General features: G+C 43.4%; 1 protein-coding gene across 3 annotated transcripts; it reads right to left on the reverse strand.

The window, feature by feature from the left end:
* Positions 1–13: 13 nt before the first annotated feature.
* On the reverse strand, positions 14–11,324 carry LOC311258266 (uncharacterized protein). Of its 3 annotated transcripts, none has more exons than XM_084354419.1 (23): positions 11,220–11,324; positions 10,659–10,796; positions 10,496–10,562; positions 10,224–10,397; positions 9,756–9,881; positions 9,264–9,404; positions 8,781–8,906; positions 8,391–8,423; positions 7,920–8,042; positions 7,631–7,753; positions 7,373–7,495; positions 5,785–5,907; positions 5,447–5,569; positions 5,053–5,178; positions 4,419–4,547; positions 4,195–4,287; positions 3,269–3,364; positions 2,939–3,034; positions 2,611–2,706; positions 1,422–1,523; positions 1,218–1,323; positions 843–959; positions 14–576 (listed from the first exon to the last, which is right to left on the reverse strand). In XM_084354419.1, exons 2-23 carry the CDS (start codon positions 10,785–10,787, stop codon positions 498–500), a joined length of 2,451 nt encoding a protein of 816 aa, XP_084210545.1. In that variant the 5' UTR covers positions 10,788–10,796; positions 11,220–11,324; the 3' UTR covers positions 14–497. The 3 variants fall into 3 exon arrangements, with proteins under 3 accessions (XP_084210545.1, XP_084210544.1, XP_084210546.1); XM_084354418.1 differs by having other exon boundaries at positions 10,224–10,400; XM_084354420.1 differs by lacking the exon at positions 8,391–8,423 and having other exon boundaries at positions 10,224–10,400.
* Positions 11,325–13,004: the final 1,680 nt, after the last annotated feature.

Genomic DNA, 13,004 nt, shown 5'->3' on the forward strand with positions numbered 1-13,004 from the left:
TGTTTGTGTGACAGTTTATCTTTATTGGGAATATTCCTTGAAGTTACACTGACGGTTATTATTATTATTAGACAATCATCGGCAAGAGTTTACGGACTGTATAAAAAATATTGACACCATCTTGTGTAAAGACAAAAAAAGATACATTTAATAACCTTGAGCTGCCAGAAACCAACATGAAAAACGATTAATCCATTGTTCATTTCACAGATTCAGGAATATTTCTATTTAAAGATAACTGTCAACATACATCACCGGTAAAATAAGCAGCCTTTGTGATACAGTCATGTCCCCTGATGTATTTCAATAGAGGCCTAATTTAAGGGTGAAACTGCCCTCAGAGAAGCCAGAACACTCTCTCATAACTCAGATACATTTAATTTTTTACAGCTGACCGCTCATCTCATTTCTGTTCTTGTGTATTGCCTCGTAATGTTGCCAAATGTTATCTGTTTGCTGATGTCTTCTCATGACGAGGAGCATGCATACAACTTGTATCATCTGCCTTTCCTCTCTGGACACTGGATTTTGTAGCCCACCCTGTAGGCCTGCAGGTACACACGTGCCTGGTTCATCCTGGAAACACAACCACAAAGCAGACACATTATTATAATAACTATAATCATACTTTGATCTAACTTAAAGGCACACTATGTAGTTTTGATCAGACATTTTAATTGGAAGAGAAAGAGCTTAATTGACTGATCTTTTTTTATGCCTCAACAAACTAAATAAACAACCTGCCTTTGTTTTCATGACTGAAGAAACTGAATAACAGATAACAACTACTGCATGAGCTACTTAATCCAGACGTAGTGGATGTAATAAGGTAAAAAGGTAACCTGTATTTTGTGCATAGCTGAACTCCCAGGGGTCCACAGCGGTCCACATAACTCTCCCTAAACGCCTTTCTTACAGCTCGAGCCATGCTGACCACTGTGGTGACCACAGGGCATGTCCTAGGACAAAAACAGACAGATCATCCACAAGAATGATTAATAATAATCATTTTAATCAGACAACAACTCTGTACCTGCAAGTCGACAAAGTCTGCACGTTAGTTATGACGCACACCATTGCCATTCTGTCTCTATTGTCCCACAATGTTTGGTCCTCGTTGCCCAAACCTCCATTCATTTTATTTGCTAGATGTTTAAAAAGTTGTATGCTATTCGTATAATGTGCTTGGGTAAAAGAAAGCTGTTGTTCACACTTACAGTCTCTCGCAGCGCAGGCCTGCAGTGCCCTCTGGACAAGTACAGGTGTTGTGAGGACTGCAGGTGGCGCCATGTTGGCAGGGAGGCACACAAGGGGTGGTCACTGCTACGGACAGAACACACATAAAGAGTCTTAATACAAAGTGAAGACAGAGAAAGGTCTTTCACACACACACACACACACACACACACACACGCACTAACCGGTTTCACAGATACTTCCAGTGAAGCCTTTGGCGCAGCGGCACCTGTTGAGGCCCACGCACACTCCACCGTTCTTACAAGGTCTCTGACAATGAACAGGCTCTGAAGGAGACAGAAAACATGGAGGAACTCAACAGGAATCAATCTCAATACAGCCAAGAGCTTTTATTCAATTTTGTTCAATCCTTTTTTTAATTTGGAAAGTCGGTATGAGCAAACAGGACCAGCTGGGCTGCACACTGGACTGTGTTTGCGATGTCTACTTGAGGGGGAGATATTGGTATAATAACTATTGATTACACAATAAGCTGTAGTGATTGACATTTATCATACAGGTTGTAAATCCTGCAGGCTTCAGATGGATCAACAAACGTTAACTTAAGCCTTTGCAGATTCTGGTGCTGCTCCAGAATGTGTACACAGACAGCTCCACTGTCTGGCTGCCTGGAGAACAGCATATACAGCGTCTTGAAAGTTAAAAAGCCCAAAGTCTGCACCAACAGAAGCTCCTCTCTTCCACAGAAAACACTGCTCCTGAAACGCCTCATAAGTAGTCCCGCCTTTAATTCCGTGACTTTGTGACATCACACTACGTCACCATGTCACACTTTTGCATAATTTAGGCCTATATTCAGGGTAGAAGTGAAGCTAACTGGAAGTTGAAAACACAACAGAGCCAACCGGAGACATGGTGAGCGATGCTGCCTCAGGCATGTGTGAACCGATCAATCAGAGCCGACTGGGTATTCGGGAGGGGGGCCTTAAAGAGACGTTTCAGACAGAGGTAGGTAATAAGGTAGGTAATAAAGTGCCGCACCGGACAGTATGAACAACGGATGGGGTTTTTTTTTAGCTCTAAAGCATGTAAACCTATTCTAGTAATGAAGCTGAAAATGAGCATAATATTTCTCCTTTAAGGGTTTTGGGAACCGAGAATAAGTTCAGCACCGAGAATAAGTTCAGCACCTCATCAAAGTAAGTGGGTTTCTGTTTTCCATAAAAGCAGGGAACAGTGGTCATGACTTTTACTTTGAAAATGTTTTTTTATTGAAAGAAAAAACACTTTATATGTTTTGCTATATTGAAACATGAGCTAAAAATGGGGACTGTGTGAAATAAAATGCATGCTGACTTTTAAATTTCAGTTATATAACAACTGATGGATACATAAACAGCGATATGATCTCACCTATCTGGCATCGAGCTCCTTGCCATCCAGCAACACATGTGCATTTGTTGACATCCACACATCTTCCCCCATTTTTACAGGCAGGAGTGCACAACGCTGCAAAACACGCACACACAAAGAAAGAGATTATGTCTGAAAATGACATTTCAAGGTAATCTTAAGGATGTAAGGTTGCTTTTCAGTTTTCCCGTTATTGTATAATCTATATATTACAAGGCAGGGCTGCTACCAAGCATGGAGGCAGAGGCATAGAATTAAATCAAGATACCCCCCAGAATAAGTGCCTGGTGTAAGTGATGCCAGATGTGCTGGTGGTTATGTTACTCACGCAACAGGCACTGGGGGCCAATGTAGTCAGAGGGACACTGGCAGGTATCAGGCCCCACACAGCGACCACCATTAGCACAGGGCAACTCACACACAGCTGAGAGAAACACAGGGAAAGATAAAACGGAGAAAATAAGCAGGATAAATAGAAATGGATAAAGATAGAATGAAAAAGACACAGAAAAGTCGACCATTATGATTACAGTAAACTAAAGCTGAAAAATGAGTAAGAAGTAAGAGTCATCATATAAATGATATAAATCATATTTACATCTGAAAGTTATTTAAATAAAAGGACCGTCTTGTCCTGTCTATGTCAGAGGTGATGTACCTGTGTGGCAGCCTGCTCCGGTCCAGCCAGGACGACACAGACATTTGTTCCAGCGCATGCAGGTGCCTCCGTGGGCACAGGGTGGGGAGCACATAGCTGAAATACACAACCAACATGGATTCATCAGTTTCCTCACAGCAATGTTAGTCTTTGCACTTGCATCACAAGACTGACTCCCAATCAGCACTTCATTTATAAGGACATGAAATATAATCACAATCTTTAGGCAAAGTCATGTCATTGATTGATTGATTGACAGACAGACAGACAGACAGACAGACAGACAGATAGATAGATAGATAGATAGATAGATAGATAGATAGATGGATAGATAGATGGATAGATAGACAGATTTTGGATAGGCTTTCTATCTTGATAACCTCTCATTAGGAATCCCAATAAATTTCTAGGGTGACAGAAACCGTCCCAGTAACCATAGTAACTTCCAGTCACTCCTGCCTGCCTGCACTGTGGCAGAGAGAGTAAGATGCTGCTGCCAGAAGAGCTGCTGACACTCGTGTGTGCTGTCAGTGTCACCTTTTTGTGCCGTTTAGTTGTGCAGCCCTGTTGAAAACTGTAATCCTGATAATATTCCCTATTTTTAGAAAATGTATCAGTAATCTAAGTCAACTCTTTTTTTCCCTGTAACTGTAATGGAATACAGTTACCTTTTTTGTATCCTAATTATGTACGCTGTGTACCCATGTACTCCCCAAACCTGCATGTAAAATACTAGTATGTAATGCTGGATTAGACTCAGTAATATAGGTAATCTAGGCACATTACATTGCAGGGTACATAACTGAAACCTTAGATATATGGCGACCCCTACCATCTCCCCTGCTCATGATCACATAACAGATAAACTGGAGTTTCAACACACTAGCAGTGTGTTGTGTCCAAATAGCAACAGTCTAAGTTTGTACCTGAGCAGCCTAGTCCAGGGTAGCCTCGAGGACAGTCACAGCTGTTTGGAGCCACACACACTCCATAGTTGTGACAGGGAGGGTCACACACAGCTGGAAAGGAAGAGAAGTTAATGGGCATTATGTAATTGAACCTGCATATAAAGCAGAATAAAACAGCTCCTTTTACGAATACTGTTCTCTGCAAGATTTATAATGATTGACACATTCGATGTTTGACTCACGCTGGCACTTGGTGAGGTCATCAGTTCGTACTTTATACCCTTCCCTGCAGGTGCAGTTGAACCCACCAGGATGGTTCACACAGAGATGCTCACAGCCTCCATTTGTGAAGTCCTCGCACTCATTCACATCTTATGACAAAAGACAACAGGGCAGTTAAAAAGGCATTTTAAAACAGCCAAAACGATCTGAGGGAGTCTGCTCATGTCCTCTTGGGTCCCGTGTCCTTCACAGTCATCAGCCATTAACAGCCAATCAAATTTCTGCACTCCCTTTTCTATTCCTATTTCTGGCTGATGTGATTTCTTTTTGTGAATACGTGCAATCTGGCAAATGTAAAATGGATGAGAAGTTGATTGCAAATGTTTTCATTTGAAAGACTAGAACATTAAATGTGTTCAAAATGATGCATGCGTGCTTGAAGAATCCCATCACACATGACTTCACCACAGGTCGAATAACATCAGCTGTTCCCAAAATCCCTTCAAAAAAATACTGTAATGTATAAATAAACAGCTTAATTTCTGGGCCAAGACTTCGCAAAACTAAATACAATCAGAGCTCACGTTGTCATCAGAACTGAGCGACTCATCAGTTAAGGTAGGGGCAGTGAGAGGAGTAAAAACAAAGTCTCACCCACGCAGCTCCTCAGGTCCTCGCCCAACTTCCAGCCTGCTCGACAGCTACACTGGACCTGACCGTCAGCCCTCACAGTACACAGGTGGTTGCAACCACCATTTCTCAGCTTGCAAGATGTAATGTCTGTTAATGTAAAAAAAGACATTTGTTTAACACAGAGTATTTTCAGATTATAACAACATTTTGGGCAGAACTGAAACAGAACTGATTTATACGTCATTTTCAAGCAAAATTTTAATTGCAAAAACTTCCTAATTCATGCTGTGAGTGAGAAGAGACAACGGAGAGATAGTGGAATTTTTCTACATTCAAAATGGGTGCAGTTCATTCCTGGTATTTCTTGGTAGGTCAAAAAAACATTGTGATGTCAACGCTGAAATGAGAAACTTACTGCTGCAGGTCAAGTTGTCTGTATCCAGCAGCAGAGGAGGAGGGCAGTGGCAAGTGTGTCCTCCAGGAGAGTTGCTGCACGTGTGAGAGCAGCCGCCATTCTGCAGTTTACATTCATCAATGTCTGAGCGCGCGCACACACACACACACACACACACACACACACACACACACACACACACAAACACACAAAGGCAATTGTTGGACAAAAAAATTTATCCTGCCGATCCCAAACAGAGTATTATCAGTTTATTTAACCTAACCAAGTATTTTCGTTTCCTTAACCTAACGAAATTGCGACAGCAGTGAGACGTGAAAGAGTGTCTGGGAGTGACTGACCCACACAGGTGTGGCCATCAATGTGCAGCTGGTAGCCAGGCCTGCAGGAGCACTGGAAAGATCCCTGAGTGTTCACGCAAACGTGCTCACAGGTCCCATTCAGTGCCAAGCACTCATCCACATCTGGGGGATCAGAGACAATTAAATTACTCTTTTGTAATGGCAAAAACATGGCTCCATATAAAGGCCAATTCAGATTTGAGTCAAACACTATCTGGAATTAATTCTAGCACTTGTTCCAACAAGCTAGGAGGGCCAGATGAGTAGGGGGTTGCAACACAGGACAAGTTAACAAGAGGCTGCTTGTTTGGATCAAGAGACCAAATACTGGCATCGGCTTTTGGATGATGATATACTGATCTTCTAAACTCCCCTCCACTTTGGTGCAGATTGGAAAATAACAGCTCATTTTGTAAGCAGAAACACAGTCTATAAATTCGTTCACAGGTTGCAAAAATAAATGTAATTGGTGGTGATGGTTTTGAACTTCTGTGCCTCCACTAGGCCCAGTTAGGTGCACTCACAAATCCGCAGCCTCCTGAGTGATTTTGGCTCAGCGTGTAGAGCAGATCCTTGACAACATGTTGTCAACTAATCGCAGGACTCAAGTATCCTTGAGCAAGACACTGAACCCCAAGTTACTTCCTATGAGCAAGCCTGCAACTTGTAAGGTAGCTCCACTGTCATGTAAGCTACCATGTTTAGGATTGCATTGACATGTATACCTCACCTGTCAGGTACATAAAGTAGGTTGAAGGTACTTTGTGGAGTTTTATGTTAATATTTGGTGTTTCTCACCTAAAGACAATGTCTGTATCCTAAAAGTCTAGTTGACTCTAGTCTTCTTTTTTGTCTTTGTTGGTACGTCGCTATGTTTTTTGGGCTGTTACTGCCACCAACTGTCATCTAACATTGTAAAAACATTGCTGTATACTGCTACTAGCTGTTAAAACCTTCAAAGTAAACGCCATTAAAAAAAAAATACTTCAGGGAATGTGAATAATCTTCATTTAATGTACAGTATGTGTGTGGCTTAAGGGTCTGGCTTTGGTGCACCACAACGGTAGTCTTTCAACAAAAGCTAATGCCAGATGGAGAAATCTGAAAGATGCTTTAAAGGACTAGTTCCACATTTGGGAAATGCTCTTATCAATACAAATGTCATGCTCTTATTATGAGTATAAATCCCTAACCCTAACCCAGGAAAGCCAATAAGCATATTTCTAAAAATGTTGAAACTATCTCCTTCATCACATGTACATGCTACACATAGTCGTAAAAGGTCCAGTGTGTAGGATCTAGTGGCATCTAGTGATGAGGTTGCAAATTGCGACCAACTGAACACCCCTTGTGTCACCCTTACTAGGGTGGCCGCTCAAAATTCTTAAAACAGAAGAGGCCCTCTCGAGAGCAAGTGTTTGGTTTGTCCCTTGGCTACAGTAGAAACATGGCGGACTCCATGGAAGAGGACCTGCTCCCTCTGCAGACATAAAACGCTCATTCCGAGGTAACAAAAAGGTCTCATTTTCAAGTGATTATACATTAATGCAAACACCAAGGGATCAACACCCCCCCAGCTGTGTTTTACCTGTGCAGTTGTGTCCATCCCGGTCCAGCTGGTAGCCTGACGAGCACTGACAGCTGTACCCTCCCGCCTCGTTGGTGCAGTTGTGTTCACAGTGGCCGTTGTTCACAGCGCACTCATCAATGTCTGTAAACAAGAACATTCCTGAAGGACTGGTGTCTGATGAGCGCCGTGTGCCCAAGTGCTGCTGGCACACGCAAAGTATTGACACAAGTACCACTGGTGAGCACCACTAGTAAACACACACACTTGCTTACCCACCAAAACAAGTGTGTCCGTCTCCGTTGAAGCCCTGGTAGCATTGGCAGAAATAAGAGCCAATGATGTTTCCACAGCGAGCATTGTTGTCACACCAGTGACCACCTGACGCACACTCGTTCTCATCTGGAAGGAGAGAGCAGAAGAAAACAGATCCAAAGCTCAGCTCATTTCCATTCACAAAACCTCTCGGGATAATTTTACTGGAAGGCATAACAGCAGGCATTAAAACACGCACACACAAGGAAGCCGACCCCGTTTTAATGGAGGGACGTCAGCAATAATTGCCTACCTTCGCAGTGTGTGCCGTTTCCCCGGTAACCTGGTCGACAAACACACTTGTAGCTCCCAAGCGTGTTCTCGCACACGCCCTGACCATCACACACCGCAGGACTCTCAGCACATTCATCCACATCTGGGACAGAGATGAGGGACAGAGAAAGAGGATGCTACGAACATACAGTATAAGACTTTTCACATATTTACTTATTGCTCTGACATGATTTACAATAAATGTCGGCTTTCAATTTGGCTGAAAAACTATTTTTCATGTCACCAAACTAACTAATTAAGTCCTTATTAGGTAAGTAATTCAATATTTTGTCCCTGCAACACTATGAGAAGCACTTACATTATTTTCTTTCCCCAGATTTTAGATTTCTCTTTTTCCACATCCATTACTTTGCCATGTAACCCGTGTTCAACCGTGTTCAACCCCTTAAAAAGCAAGCAGCGCGTGTTAAGCATGGACAGCACATCATACCTTGACACATGGTGTAGTCTGGACACACAGGACCTGAGACCAGAGGCGCAGAGGAGTCACAGAGACATAAGAAGGGAGATGTGAACAAAAGAAAGCAAATACAGTACTGGGAATATTCCAGAGGACAAGAGAGGAAATTAGTTAGTTATTAGTTATGAAGAGATTAAAGAGGGGAGAGAGTGACTGGGAAATAAAAACAAAGCGCAACAAAGCAGGCAAGCGGCAAAGCAGCAGATTTAAGCTCCCTGTTCCTGCCAAGTCTTCCTTCCTGTCAGCAGGAGTTATTAAGTCAGGGGCAACTCAAGCAAAACATGAGAAACTCACAACGCCAGATCTAATCTGGACATCAGTCCTACCCAGCTGTGGTGAAGCTTATGATGACAGACTTACCAACACAGGCGAGGGCCTCTGCTCTGAAGCCTGGCTGGCACTGGCACACAAAGCTGCCGGGAGTGTTCACACACACGTTTCCCAGCTCACGGCGACACTGCTCCTCGAAGCTGCACTCATCTACATCTACAGAGGAGAGGAGAGAAACAAAGGACTACAAACAGGGCCGCCCATAGGGGTGGAAAAGGGGAAAACTTTCTGGGGCCCAACCACCAGGGGTGTCGAGCAAGGATATCCTAATTTTATTCTAAACACTCACCATTACTTAATAAAATAAGAACATTAATACAAGCTGAATCTGAGCTTGCCAGCTAGCTAATGTTGAAGTAAATTTCCCTGCCTTGCCAGTGCATGCACAGAAATTATGGTGCTAGAAAAGAAGGGAGTTGGCAAAGATTTTAAACTCAAAAATAATGTAATGGGCGACATTTTTTCGGTCAGCCCTGAAAGCTGCTCCTTATACACACTAGATGTCAGCCTCACCTACACAGCTTTCTCCATTTAGAGCCATTACATATCCTGACGGGCAGGAGCAGGTGAAGGAGCCAGGGCTGTTTCTGCATTCAGCGTTGCCTCGACAGGCCTGCAGGCCCGTCACTGCAGCCAGAGCACACTCATCTATATCTGTAAAACCCAAGACACACACACGTATTATGACCATACTACTTAAAGGGTGTCTACAGGTATCAGCCACTTACATTTAATGCTTTTAGATTTATTTTGGCATTGCTGGTAAGTATGAAGCATCTAAAAAATGACATGAAATTTACCTCGTACCTTGTAAGATATAAGAAGGCGGATAAATGAAAATTAGGTGAAATAACTGTGGCAATAAGGACCTAAAATATTCAAATTTAAGACTATTTGAACACTATTAGACAAACTGCAACCATAATAAGACTTTTTAAGGATTGCAGACCCCTCGCACACACATACTGTACATCCTCTCTCACACACACACAGATTCTGACGAACCCTGGCAGCCTCCGGCGCCCATCAGGTAACCACGGAGACAGCTACAAGAGTAAGAGCCGGGGCTGTTAGTGCAGCTGGCATGGAGACCACATGGTCCAGACCCCTCTCCTTCACACTCATCAACATCTGTCGAGTAGAGAGAAGATGAAATGCTATATCCAGCTGACATCCGTGTGTGCAAATGACAGGCTCTGCTGCCAAGGTGATACACGTGGTGTATTGATGGATGACACTGGCATATTAAATGCATAATTGCAAATAAAGTAGATTATAGTTGAGAGTGGTAGCCTTTTACAAAATACTGGTGCTGCCACTTTCTCACTATGAGTATTTTTGCTGAATTCCTGCCAAAACTGCATGAAAATCATCTAAAATGCAGAAAAATCTAACTTATTTCCCAACTGTAATGTTACTTAATGTATCTTTCACTGAAGCCCCGGTTCTGTCGTTGATTCTGCACCTTCTTACCTTTACACTCTGCAGCCGCCTCCAGAGTGAAGCCCACAGGGCAGGTACAGCTGTCTCCACCCTTCACCATGCCAGGCGGACAGCCGCAGCCTGTCCCGTTCTCCAGCATCACCTGGCTTCCTGGACACCGAGGACCAAGTGTGGAGCTCGGGGAAACTGTGGCCGTCAAGGAAGCTGCTAATGTTAAAAACAAGAGAAAATGGGATATTGTAGGAGAAATTGGAGGGCAAATCAAAAGAAAAACACAGGAAAAGCCCCCCAAAAAACCTCACCTGTGGTAGGGGTCCGGCTCGGTATAGTTTCACTGAGATTTCCAATGGCATTTTCGGCCACCTGGGTCTTAAACAGAAGAAACAAGGAGTTTAATGGAAGCCATCACATCCAAAAAAGCACACATCAGACATGGAAAAATAGAGGGATTCCTCGGTTGCTTGCCTGGCTCTTGGTGAGCTCCCCCTCTGTGTGTTTCAGGACTTCATTTTCATTTTCCTCGGGGCTGTCCAGAGGTTCAGCCACAGTTAAAACCAGCAGCAGGGCTGACAGGAGGGTCCAGAGCTGAGCCATCACCTGAGTCTGTGTGGAGAGGAGGCGAGCCATCAGCAGGGTCAGGGTTGGGGAGTTTAATAATGCTTAAAATGACAGGGAAATTACACGCATATGAACTGTGTGCAGCACTCACTGCAGCCATACAGTGCATGTCTAGGCAGGCAGAACAACAGAGGGGTAAGAGCACCCTGTTATTAAGTTAACATCAACCCCCAGGCCTGTCTGCTCAGAACAAAAGCGACGCACAGCTGGAGCAGCTGCAATACAGCGACGTGTTTAACATGAAGTCAGCTGAATTTGCTGAAAAGTTCATCTATGAACAACAATCGATTCTTAATGAAAACTTCTGCGGCCAGAAAACTCTGGACAAACCATCCAAACTGCCGTGGGACTAACTTGTGTGATAATGCGATACACAAAAGTGTAACAAACTCCTTTCAGCCGACTCACCCGGGTTAGATCTCCTCACGCTTACAGACCGGAGACAGACAGCGAGTGATCCAGATGTGAGAACGGGGCTTCCTCTCTGGTCCAGATGCGGGATCACGCAGCCCCGCAAAGGCAGCTCTGTGTCAGTGTAGGGGGGCTGTACACCGCGGCAGTGACTCCACATCCTGTCCAGGAGCTCCGCACTTCCCATTCCACAAATCCCAGCGCAGCGCTGAAGGAGCAGCAGTCAGGCCCCGCAGGCTGCTTCAGCGTGCCCCCGCCCTGAACCCTGACACGGAGGTCATAAACCAGTCAGCCCAGGAAACACTGGAGGTCACAGAGACGTGGACAGAAGACAGAAAACAGCTGAAAGGTGTAAAAAAAAAAAAAAAAAATCTCCTCCATCACAATTCATCGTTAATGATACCACATGATGGCAGCAGGTGACTTCTCTTCGAGGTCAGTAACCTTAATGTAAAAGTATAACTTCTCAAGAATTCAACTCTTTTGCAGTGAAGTAGGCTCCCTTTTCCTGAGCATGTAGACTGTGAAACCAATTGGCTTTGACTGGAGAAAAGTGGGAGACATTAAAGTAAATGCTGCTATTTTGGAACCCAGAGCCCAATTATTTCTGAGCCATGGAGCTCATCCTTTAGTCATTTCATGCACAACATCTTCAGGGCAGTGCTGGAAGAAGTACCGATGTATAAGCAGCAATACTACAAGGTAGAAGTACTTAAAATACATTAAGCTCACAAAGTAGTCACTATGCAGAATGGGCCAGATGTCTCACTGTTTATCCATTTAATCATGTGTTCAAGTACAGCCTTTAAAAATGCTCAGATGAAATAAGGGAATGAGACCTGAGCACTCATCTGTACCGCAGCCTGTTTTTGCCAGGTTGAGCGTGAACAGGACAGGGAGGTATTTAAATTCAACCCAGAAAGCAGAGGTAGAAGTACTTAAAGTAAGTTTTTTTTATGACAGGCTATACTGTTTGGTAGCTTGTGAATTTCACCAAGGGATCAACACACATCATTATAAGGCTTCGTATTGGTCATCTCTGTCCAGTCCATACATTGACTGAGTCATCGGTACATTGTCTATTTTTAACTATGAAGCGTTTCAGTGAAAACTATGCAACATCGTCAATCATTACCTCAGATCAAACACCTGCTGTTTATGCCTACAGTGCGTCCCTAATGTAGAAACAGAAATGGAGCAGTAAGCCGTCATGTTTTCTGCTCCAGGCACTGCAAAATATGACTGACAGAAGGATTCAAGACTACTGCAAACTCTATTAAAAGTCTACCTTCTCTAACTGCGTCTGCTCTTATCCTACTTTTAGAATTATAATCTGTTTTTTGCTGTTGTTTGTTTTATTGTCTTGTCCAGGAGACCTGGTAAACAAAGATGAAGTGTGCTTATTTATTGTCAGTCAGCTGGAGGAAGTCTGGTCTTCTGCTGCCGGCCATTGAGCAGTTTTACTGGATGATGTTAGTGCCTTGCTCAAGGGAACTCAATGATAGCTACTGAGTGAAGTTGACAGTGTTACCATTCATATTTCCAGTCCAGAGGCTGTATTTTTTGCATAAGCAGGTTGCTAAATCCAGATATAAACACATGGGGAAAGCTCTATTATACCTCACTTAGTGTTTTTTGTGCCATAAAAACCCTCCAATGGCTTTCATGGTTTAGCTTTTACCAATAATTTGACATTCGTAGCTGCTGGCTGATGACATCTTCATTTTGTTACAGAGGTTGCAGAAAGCCAAAATGAAGCAGAAAAATCTATGAACCTGTTTT

This window comes from Pagrus pagrus (assembly GCF_965226575.1).
Source record: "Pagrus pagrus genome assembly, chromosome: 6".
Lineage (NCBI taxonomy): Eukaryota > Metazoa > Chordata > Actinopteri > Spariformes > Sparidae > Pagrus > Pagrus pagrus.

Excerpts from the sequence above, each read along its gene's own strand:
- LOC311258266 (XM_084354418.1), bottom strand. The coding sequence starts at position 10,787 with ATGGCTCAGCTCTGGACCCTCCTGTCAGCCCTGCTGCTGGTTTTAACT. Across the intron at positions 2,707-2,938 it reads TGGCCCCCAGTGCCTGTTGC|CGTTGTGCACTCCTGCCTGT; the intron begins GTGAGTAACATA and ends CGTGTTTTGCAG. Across the intron at positions 577-842 it reads CAGCTATGCACAAAATACAG|GATGAACCAGGCACGTGTGT; the intron begins GTTACCTTTTTA and ends TTGTGTTTCCAG.